We start from the raw sequence: 11,434 nt of genomic DNA on the forward strand, positions 1-11,434 counted from the left end.
TAATTTTCATATTAAAAAAAAAACAGCCTATTTTATAACTGAAATAGTATCGATAACTCAAAGTGTTGTGTGTGTGAGAGAGAGAGAGAGAGAGAGAGATGAAGCTTAGATGAATGAATGAGAGAATGAGAATGTGATTATTGTGTAGCAGCTACAGCTGATAGGAGTTTATATACATATGTTGAGACACGTGACTTGCTGCACCTGTTACCACTAATTAGTTGCTAACTAATTGCTAAAGTGACTCTAACAAACTTCCGTTATTCTATTCTATTATCCTGTCATCCCCCCTCAAACTCAACGATTGAGGTTGCTCAATCTTGAGTTTGGACCGAAAGGTTGCAAACCGTGAGGAGCTTACTGCCTTAGTCATGACATCGGCAATTTGAGTATCTCCAGGGATATGATGAATCTGGACTCGCCCTTTGGCTACATGGTCTCGCACCAAATGGAGATCAATCTCAAAATGCTTTGAGCGAGAATGAAGCACAGGATTTGCGGACATTAACACAGCACCTGCATTGTCACAATACACTTTGAGGGTAGGTACAAGAATGTGAATTTCACCAAGTAGATTTCGAATCCAGAGCAGCTCGGCTACCACATTGGCAATGCCACGGTACTCAGCCTCTGTGCTGGAACGAGATACTGCAGCCTGCTTCTTTGAGCACCAAGAAACAGGGTTCGGCCCAAACATGACACAATAGCCAGCAGTGGATTTGTGATCCTCAATGTCTGAGGCCCAATCAGAGTCAGTATATCCTGTAAGGATCAACTCAGTAGGTTTACGCAGATGAAGCCCCATGGTCCTCGTGCCTTGCAGATACCTGAGGATACGCTTTACCGCTTTCCAATGCTTGTCCAGCGGAGCTTGCATAAATTGGCAGACTTTGTTGATGCAGAATGCAATTTCAGGCCTGGTGACAGTGAGGTATTGGAGGCTTCCAACAACAGATCTGTACAGGCTCACATGCTCAAATGGCACACCATCTGTGGATGTCAACTTCAAGTTAGAAGTCATAGGGGTAGCAGCAGCCTTAGAGTCTCCCATGTTAGCCTTCTTTAGCAAATCATTAATGTACTTCGTCTGGGACAGTAGTAGGCCCCCACAAGATGTTTGAGTGACTTCAATGCCCAAAAAATACTTTAATTCTCCCATATCTCGAAGTGAGAACTTGGAGTGAAGTTGTTGCACTAATTTGGCAATAGCCTCTTTTGAAGTTCCAGTGACGATAATATCGTCCACATACACAAGGAGGAACATTGTGGCTTCACTGGTGTGTTTGAAGAACAGGGAGACATCTGATTTAGTAGAGGAGAATCCCAGAGTGTATAGTGCTGCCCTTAGAGTATTAAACCAGGATCTGGGTGTCTGCTTTAGACCATAAAGCGACCTAGTTAGTTTGTACACAACCTCCGAGCCACCAATTTCAAAGCCTTGCGACTGTCTCATATATACTTCTTCTTGCAGGCTCCCATTCAAGAATGCATTATTCACATCAAGTTGAGTTAGGGGCAGTGATTTTGTAATGCTAGAGTGAGAATAACTTGAATAGGGGCTGGCTTGACAACAGGGCTAAAGGTCTCCTTGAAGTCTATGCCTGGCCTTTGATTGAAGCCCTGAGCAACAAGCCGGGCTTTAAATTTGTTGATGGAACCATTTGGATTCTGTTTAACATGAAACACTCATTTGCTACCAATTGCACGTCTATTCGGAGGCAGAGTGGTGAGCTGCCAGGTACTATTCTTCATCAATGCTGCATATTCGTCTTCCATTGCTTGTCGCCAATGTGGTATTGTCATGGCTTCTTTGGCTGTTTTGGGTAAAAGGAAGGAGTGTAGTTCAGAATTGAAGAGTTTAGGTTTGGTGATGCCGTTCTTGGCACGGGTAGTCATGGAATGAGTGTTAGATGGTGCAGAGAGTGTGGAGACAGCTGCAGGTCTTGAAGGGTTGATGGAATTAGTGGTGTTAGCATGTGAATTGCTGACTTGATAGGCCAAATCTGTAGATTGGGGATCTGAGTTAATAGATTGGTGAGGAGGAACTGAACTAGGCAAGGTGGAATGAATGAGAGGGATAGTTGGGAGGGTGGAGAATAAGGGTGATTCTGGAAAAGGTAACGAACGAGGAGTAAAGCCAAGAGTTGGGTCTTTGAAGGGAAAATGATCTTCTTGAAACATGACATTTCTTATGATAAGAATCTTGCCATCTGTTTTGAGGCATTTGAACCCCTTGTAGTGAATTGCTGGGTCAAGATAGACACAGGACTCAGACCTGAATTGCAGCTTATGTTTGTTGTAAGGGCAAGTGTTAAGGAAGCATAAGCAGCCAAATACTTTCACCATTTGAAGAGAGGGAGCTTTGCCAAACAATTTGCAGCTTGGAGATTGGAAATTTAACACTGGTGTAGGTAGTAGGTTTATTAAGGTTGCAGTAGTCATGAAGGCATCAGGCCAATACTAAACATGCACTGCTGCTTCTGCCAACAATGTGAGCCCCATGGTTGTGATGTGCTTGTGCTTTCTTTCTGCTACACCATTCTGTTGGTGAACGTGTGGACAAGAGAACCTACGCACAATTCCTTCAGACCTCAAGTAGTTAGATAAACACAAAAATTCTTTTGCATTATCAGATTGTAATGCTTTTATCCTAGTACCTAATTGGAGTTCCACCATTTTCTTAAAAGCGAGGAAGACAGAATAAATTTGTGATCTACTTTGAGCACCACTGCTGCTGGTTGATTTATTGCAATGCTTCTACTTATTGGTGGTGGAATAGCCATGGCTTGAGACATTTCTGCTATTGAACCCTAAAGCTCTGATACCATGAAATGGTATCGATAACTCAGAGTGTTGTGTGTGAGAGAGAGATGAAGTTTAGATGAATGAATGAGAGAATGAGAATGTGATTATTGTGTAGCAGCTACAGCTGATAGGAGTTTATATACATATGTTGAGACACGTGACTTGTTGCACCTGTTACCACTAATTAGTTGCTAACTAATTGCTAAAGTGACTCTAACAAACTTCCGTTATTCTGTTCTATTATCCTGTCAATAACCAATCCAAGAAATTATTTTGGATAAAAGGCCGCTTTTCGACAAAAACCTTAAAATTGTGTTTGTTTATAAGTATGAGATAGTATGATAAGAAATTGTCAATTACTGAAATTAATTTAATTAAACTATTAAAAAATAAAGTTTTTGGACTGCAAAAAAAGTAAAATTAAAGACAAAATTTCAAAATCTAAAATTCAAATAAATAAAATGAATACTAGGACAATTGATTTCACTATATCATAAAATTAGATATTTATGATCATGTCACTCAACTTTTTAGTTGTGAATTCAAGTTGGTTAAGTTTCCTAAATCCTAATTTAGTTTTTAGTATTTTTCAAGGTCAAGAAATTCTCCCAAACTTATATAGATGTACTAATCTCTTAGTTATAACTTATATGAGTAAAAAATTATGTTTTGTGAAACTTATATAACAACCATATAAATTATATTTGTTTATCTTTAGTTTTCGTTCAATTTATGATGTTTATAGCGTTATTTACAACTTCTCACTCAAGTGCATTGTAAGCATTAAGGTTAATTATAAACACATCGAACCAAATTACCAAAACAAATATTATTGAATAACATTGATCTATAATTATTCAATTTACATAAAAAACTACATTATTATTGTCCTAACTAATGAGATTAGTTCATAATTACACAAATAAAATAGAGGGTGAACCAAAAATAAAAAACTCCCAAATTATTTTATTGCCGACAAAAATGATACAAAATTTTATTATTAACAAAATTTTTTTAAATTATTTAAAAACATGACAAAAATACACAATTGTAAACTGAGACATTTATATTAACGGAAAAGAGTGATGTAGCAAACCAAATTTTTTGTGTCAAGTAAGACTCTAACATTTGCAAGTGAGCTAAGTCACATTTTGTCATTAACGGAATAGATCTCTAATCACGATTGAATATTTTTAGCACGTTTTTTAATTTTTAGGGCATTTTTGTCAATAACAGAATTTAGGAACATTTTTGTCGACGTCAAAATAATTTAAGTGTATTTTTAGTAATTTATTCTAAAATAGAAAATATAAATGAAGGATGAAAGAAAAATGTACATTATTGAAAAATGAAATTGGAATGCTGACTCCAGACTCTAATATTCTCTAAGTATCTTTTATTTGAAATGTATTTTGTTACGGATCCGACCCACGGATCCCGCATACCCGGTTACCCGGGGACGACCCGCTTCCACACAAAGGCCCAAACACCGGCCCTTCAAAACCTCTAACCCAAATATCTCTCTCTTATCTTAACCAAATAAGATAAGATAAGATATTCACCTATAAATAAGAGGACCCAGGTCCCCCCAGGTATTCATTCATTCCTCACACTTTCTACCTCTTAGATCCATTCTGACTTGAGCGTCGGAGTGTCTTTGCAGGTACCACCCCCATTGCTCCAGTCAAGCAACCCGGCTCCAGTTCCGTCCGCGGGTTCCCGATCCACCCTTCAAACCGTACCAGAGACATCTCGTACATTGGCGCCGTCTGTGGGGAACCTGCGCCAGCTGGACCCAATGGGGGACGTAAGGATTCGAACACGTCACCATACGGCACATCCCTAGGGAACGAAATGCCAGAGCAGATCTACTCTCCAAGCTAGCCAGTACCAAACCCGGACACGGCAACAAATCGTTAATCCAGGAAGTCGTTAAGACACCTTCCGTGTCAACAACAACCAGCGCTCACCTGACAATCTCAAACCAGGGATCTTGGACCTACCCGATCCTGCAGTACCTCCTCGATGGAACACTGCCACCAGATCCCAAAGAAGAAAAGCGAATAAAAAGGGAAGCCGCCAACTATACCATTGTCGCAGGACAGCTGTACAAACGCGGATTCTCGCAACCCTTGCTCAAATGCATAGAACCCGAGAATACGGAGTACATACTCCGTGAAATCCACGAAGGCTGCTGCGGTCACCACGTCGGAGGCAAGACTTTAGCCCAAAAAGTCATCAGAGCAGGCTACTTCTGGCCCACGGTTATCCGAGATTCCATACAAATAGTTAAAAACTGCGACAAATGCCAAAGGCACGCCAATATCCACCAAGCCGCACCGCACCAGCTCAGGCAGAACGGCCGTTCGGCACTTGGGGCATCGACCTCGTCGGACCCTTCCCAACGGCACCCGGCCAGCTTAGATACCTCATCGTCGCCATAGACTACTACACTAAATGGATCGAAGCCGAACCCCTGTCCTCCATAACGGCAACCCAATGCCGAAAATTCTTCTGGCGTCAGATCATCACCCGATTCGGGATCCCCGAGATCGTTATCTCGGACAACGGAACCCAATTTACCGACAAAAAATTCAGAGAATTTTTAGAGGGGCTACATGTATCCCACCGTTTCAGCTCGGTAGAACACCCTCAGACAAACTTTTCCTAAACGTCCCAAAAAACGGAACGAAAACACGGCCACAACTGGGGAACTGATCACCCCCCAGGTCCAAAATACGCGGATATCCATGAAAAAACCCGACCAAACGACGGTCTGAGGGAGCAAAATAGCCTAAAACGGAATACATGATAGGCCCGGACGGCCCAAAAACAACAAACGGAACATACAAAAGGCCCGAACGGCCGATAAAGTACCATTAAAACAAAAATAAAGTGTTCCAAAATCAAAATACACGGCCCCCGGCCATCCGAAAATATCCAAAAGCACAGTTCAAAGAAAAAATCCAAAGAGATAAAAGTAAAAGCTACTCGAGGTCAACGATCTGGCCATCGCGAACAGTCTTGAAGGCCCCCATCACGGACACATCCACACCAGGAGCCAGCACTGAAGCTTGAGCCCTCATCGTTTCCTCGGTAGCCGCAATTGCGTCCTTCGCATCAGCTAGCAACTCCGTCTTCTCCCTCCTCAAGGCAGCAACCTCGGCCTTTAGAGCCTCCGACTCGGCGAGAAGCATGGCAGCCTGAGAACCTACATCAGAAGCCCGCTGCCGCTCCTCTGCCAGCTGAGAGAGAAGCGAAGTTTCAACCTCGGCAAGTCGAAGAATCTCTGACCCAGCCTCCTCAGAAGACTTCACAGCCTTCTCCCTCGCAGCTTCGGTAGCCTCAAGTTCCCCCTTCAACTTGGCTACCTCAGCATGAGAATGACGAAGCTTCTTGTCCAGCAAACCGACCTGAGCCATCACAGGCTCAGCCTTCCGAACAACAACGGCAGACCGGAGGAGAGCACGATACACCGACTTGGCCTGGAACGAAACATCGCAGCCATAAAAAAACGGCTCCGTTCCAGGCATCAAGTGTTGATCAATAAACCCCGGAGCATCGAAGCGTCGATCCATCACGCTGGGCACAAGACCTTCATCCTCAAAAGTCTCACTGCTTGGGTCCTCAGGCCTCTTTCTCTTCCGAGAAGCCTCAGTAGCCGTCACCACGACGACTTCAGGAGAATTCGCAGGGCCAGGGGAAACTTGAGTATCGGCCCGCGCACCCGAGGAAATCACCTCCTGAGAAACCGGCTGCGACTCCACGGCAGGATTAGAAACGGGAGTAGCCGGGGACGACGACCCCTCCTCCTGGGCCATCGCCGCCTTCAGACGCGCCAAGGATGTCAAGCCACCAGCCATCTCAACTGCAAACAATACAAAAAATTCCCAAGTTACAAAAACGGGAAACAAAACATAAAAACCAAAGAAAAAACAGACACACACCAACATATGACCGACAAGCAACCGGATCACCCATCACATCCCGGGGATTAAGAGGACGCTCTCCAAACAACTGCCACAGAACGAGAGCAATATCCCGCTCCTCCGAGGATAGGAACTCTTTCGAAACCCGAGTAAAAACCGACGGTCCCACCTTAAAATTCCAGTAAGTGGGGAACCGACGATCACCCTCCAACGTCAACCAAAAGGGATGATGTCCCCCCGAGGGACGAACCTTAAAATAACCACTCTTAAAACCGTGGAAGGAGTCTTCATACAAACCGAAAATCCGACGATGGGGCTGAGCACGGAAAGACACATACCCCTTTTTATGCTTCCCCTCCTTAGTCGGAAGAGTGCACAAGAAAAGGAAAAGAAAAACGTTTACTGAGGCAGGTAACTCTAAATAATCACAAACGAGCTCAAAAGACCGTATTGCCACCCAGCTGTTCGGATGTAGCTGGGACGGCGCCACGGAGCACCGATTCAACAACTGCTGAACAAAAGGAGAAAAGGGAAGCCGAACACCAAGTCGGGTGAACATCGCCTCATACACCCACATCCAATCCGGCACGGTCGGGGAGTCGAGATTAGTATAGCAAACCCTCTCGTCAACCCCAGAGAGGGCAAGCTCGTAGTGGCGTTCGGCATCGCCACCCCCACAAACAGCCCCTTCATCACGGAGCCGTTGGAGGTCCGCCTCCGTCATCCGCGACGGTGTCCCCCAAACATCACTGGTGACCCAAGAAAAAAGGTCAGGGACACCCCCCGCCGGGGCCACCGGAGCCCTCACACCCTCCATCCGTCGGCGAGCCATACCTAAAATATCGACGAGCACCACCGTCAGCCAAACCTCACGGCAGAAAACGACGGCGGGTAAAAAACCAAAAAATACCGCCACCGCACACCACCAATTATACGGTGGCACTCGCCCCAACCCTTTTCTAGGAAACCAACAGAACTATCTAAACCACCATACAAACACCACAAAACTACTCTAAAACAGCCTACACTTAGCAAAAACAAAAACAAAATACTGCAGAAAATAAAGCAGAAGAAAGCAAAAAGAAACAAGGGAGATGCTAACCTGATAAATCGAAGGAAGACAACCCCAAGGAAAGACGCCGCAGAAGAAGACCAACCGAAACCAAAGAAAGCAAAAATGGAGAATGGGAAATGCTGTAACTAAGAGAAGCAATAGAGAAGTAATAGCAAAACGAGGGAACTAAAGGAGGAAAACCAAAACGGTTTTTGAAAGAAGTACAACGACGAAAATACCCTTAGGAAAGCAAAACAAACGCAAGGGCAAAAAAGAAAAAGCACAACCTGCAATAAATACCCCTCGAAAAAAGGTAACGCCTCGAAGAACGCAACAGACGCGACCGATACGGAAGAGTCACGTCAGACCTAAACGGTCAGACGAATCTTCCACAAACACGAAGACCGAGGCACCGACCTCATCTCAAAGAAACCAGACGGGCACCCGAGAAAAATCGAGCCCATGACAAACGTCTCCCAGCGACAGACCGACCTCGCTCGCTCTCCCGCTGCGGGGGCAACTGTTACGGATCCGACCCACGGATCCCGCATACCCGGTTACCCGGGGACGACCCGCTTCCACACAAAGGCCCAAACACCGGCCCTTCAAAACCTCTAACCCAAATATCTCTCTCTTATCTTAACCAAATAAGATAAGATAAGATATTCACCTATAAATAAGAGGACCCAGGTCCCCACAGGTATTCATTCATTCCTCACACTTTCTACCTCTTAGATCCATTCTGACTTGAGCGTCGGAGTGTCTTTGCAGGTACCACCCCCATTGCTCCAGTCAAGCGACCCGGCTCCAGTTCCGTCCGCGGGTTCCCGATCCACCCTTCAAACCGTACCAGAGACATCTCGTACATATTTCTATTTGAGTGTATTTTCGCTAAAAAATCTATATTTTAAGCTCTAAGTGAGCTCTTTTTTTGTAGAATAAGAAATAAATTATTTTCAATTCTTAATATGCATGTGTTTAAAAAAAATATAATTGTGACAGCTAAAACCTTTGAAATTTTTACAAAATTTAGTTCTAATTCTCATTTGAAAACTTGATTAACTTGACTTTCATGATTATTGCAGTTGATATTTGATAAAAATCATGCGCCTTTGTTGATTTTGTGCACTTTTTTCTTTTTTAAGTCCAAAATGAGTTGCATTTATGAGTTATCATTTGAATTTCCACATGCTTGAGCTTCTTGATTTTTGCTTTCAATATAGACTAAAATTGACATAAATAGACAATAATAAGCTAAACTAGACAATTTATTATATTTTAACAAAATAAATTTATAAACTATAATAAAAGATAAGAAAATATAATTCTAATTATGGAGACACAAAATCATATTTGACAGATGAGACATGAAAATAGACATTATATTTTAAAACACTGAAATAATATATTTTGTGTCATTCTTAGAAACTCAGGAAAAATACATATATACTAGTAAGAGATACAACTTATTTATTTTTTTATTTTTATCAATTTTTTATAATTATATTTTTTTTCTAAATTTTTTGTGTGAAAGAAAATGAGAGAAAATTAGACTTTTATAATTTATTGAGTCTTTTTCAAGAAAAATATTGGGAAAATGCTATTTTTTTTAAAAAAATACAAGAAAGTAAACGAATTATCTATTTAGGGACATGATTAGACCATTTAATCGACTATTTTTTTAGGTTTATTGGACTTAACACGTTTAATCCAAAATTTAAATTGACATGAGTTTAAAGACAAGTATATGTTTATTTAGGAGGATAAACAGACTGATCTAACAAATTTAACTCATTTTAATAGTCCTACTTATATATAACTTTTTGATATCTTTTTATAACAAAAAAAATGCCTTTCTAATATCTAAAACCCAGTTGATTATTTTTTAACTTAAAAAAATATCTTATATTCATGGTCATACACAATTAGTTAGATAAAAATTCAATAAAATCATAAATTATACTTTTGTATATGAATAATTAAAATTCAATTTAAGAGGTCTTTAGAACTAACAGGTGGGATTATAAAGGTATACAAACAAAATTTACAGAAGAAAAATGACTGATTTAATATCTAAAATTTGGTTCTATAATTGAGCTCTTTAAAATTACTTATGTTAATACAATTGTTTGGATACTTACAGAAATAAGTTTCAAAATTCTTTAGAAATTTAACAAGATTTTTTTTATAGCAAAAGAAAGACAATTTTTAAAAGAATATAGTATGAATAAAGATGATTAAAAATGTTAAATATAAAATTCAGAAAGAGAAATTGTTTTTACTATTACTATTATTATTATTATTATACATGGAAACCCTCTTCTTCTCACCTTCGCCGCGACAATTACTACTACCGGAGGACACCCACCCCTCTTCCCCTTCCTCTTCTCACTCTTCTTTCTTCTTCTCTTCTTAAATTCAATCTTCCCCTTCCTCTTCTCACTCTTCTTTCTTCTTCTCTTCTTAAATTCAACGCAGTTTCATCTTTTTCACCATCATCATCAATCCAACTCGCTCTTCCCCTCTCCGCCGGCAACCAAACCCAATCAAAGCAAACTAAACTACAGGTTTCAACAATTCTAGCAGCAATATGTCAATGGAACCATTTTTAATCCACAACAACCATATATTCAAGTACGTACCCACATATTTAACACAATTCTCAGCAATTCGAATAACAAAATCTTCATAAGACAAACACATACAATTCAACAGCAGCAACAATTCAAAAATCCAAACACATACAATCCTATTACCACTAACAAGCCTAAACTACTATCCTAATAACCTAGTATCCATTAACATAAAAATCTAATCTAACTAAACTAACCGAGCAACTAGAACTGATTAAAAATTAAACTAAAATTCTAATTAAACCTAAGTTAAATTAAATGAAAATTAGAGGAACTGAAAATGGGTTGGTTCATGAACCTGTAATGAAGAACAAAGCAAAAAAAATCAGGGGAGAGGTGGATGTTGCAGCGGCGGTGATGAGGACAGCAGCTGCTAGAGGTAGCTGAGGTAGTCGCTGGTGGTGGTTCGGCCATGGGTCAGTGGACAGAGGAGAAGGGAAAAGAGTAGAGAAAGAAGTAAAGAGAAAGGGTTGCGACGGTGGGCTGAGGCAGGGGCAAGTGGCGGCTTCGGGAAGAGGCAGGGAGAACTCGAACAGCGAATAGCGGAGGGTCGGAAGCTGGACGGCAGCGACGGTGCCTCCATGCAAGCTTGCGGCGGAATTTTTTATAATTTTTTAATTATTTTTATTATTTAATAAGGGTAATTTGGTAAAATAAAATAAAAAAGAACGATTTTATAACATTTTATAACGTTGAGGATGATTTTAATAACAAAAAATGTCGGAGACGATTTTAATTTTGACCTCAAACTTTAAGGACGAAAAAAGTACTTACCCCTTTAGATTATTTAACATAACCTACCTTATCATACATATGAGTATATGAATGATAAATACATAAAATATAGATCTTGTAAAAAGCAGTTTTGACAAACAAATATATTGTGTGAAAAAAAAATCATTACTAATTATTCTATTTTTGTTATTAACTTTTTTTTAACAAATTAATTAGATATGTAACTCATTTAATTGGCTTTATCTTTTTATTAGCGGCTCAATAGACACTACTGTATC

At 40.6% G+C, this 11,434-nt stretch overlaps 1 protein-coding gene across 1 annotated transcript; it reads right to left on the reverse strand.

Moving 5' to 3' along the window:
* Positions 266–1,453, reverse strand: LOC107611630 (uncharacterized mitochondrial protein AtMg00810-like). The gene has a single exon (XM_016313537.1). The coding sequence runs from the start codon at positions 1,451–1,453 to the stop codon at positions 266–268; it is 1,188 nt and encodes a 395-aa protein (XP_016169023.1).

The sequence above is a fragment of the Arachis ipaensis genome, chromosome B08 (genome assembly GCF_000816755.2).
Source record: "Arachis ipaensis cultivar K30076 chromosome B08, Araip1.1, whole genome shotgun sequence".
Classification (NCBI taxonomy): domain Eukaryota; kingdom Viridiplantae; phylum Streptophyta; class Magnoliopsida; order Fabales; family Fabaceae; genus Arachis; species Arachis ipaensis.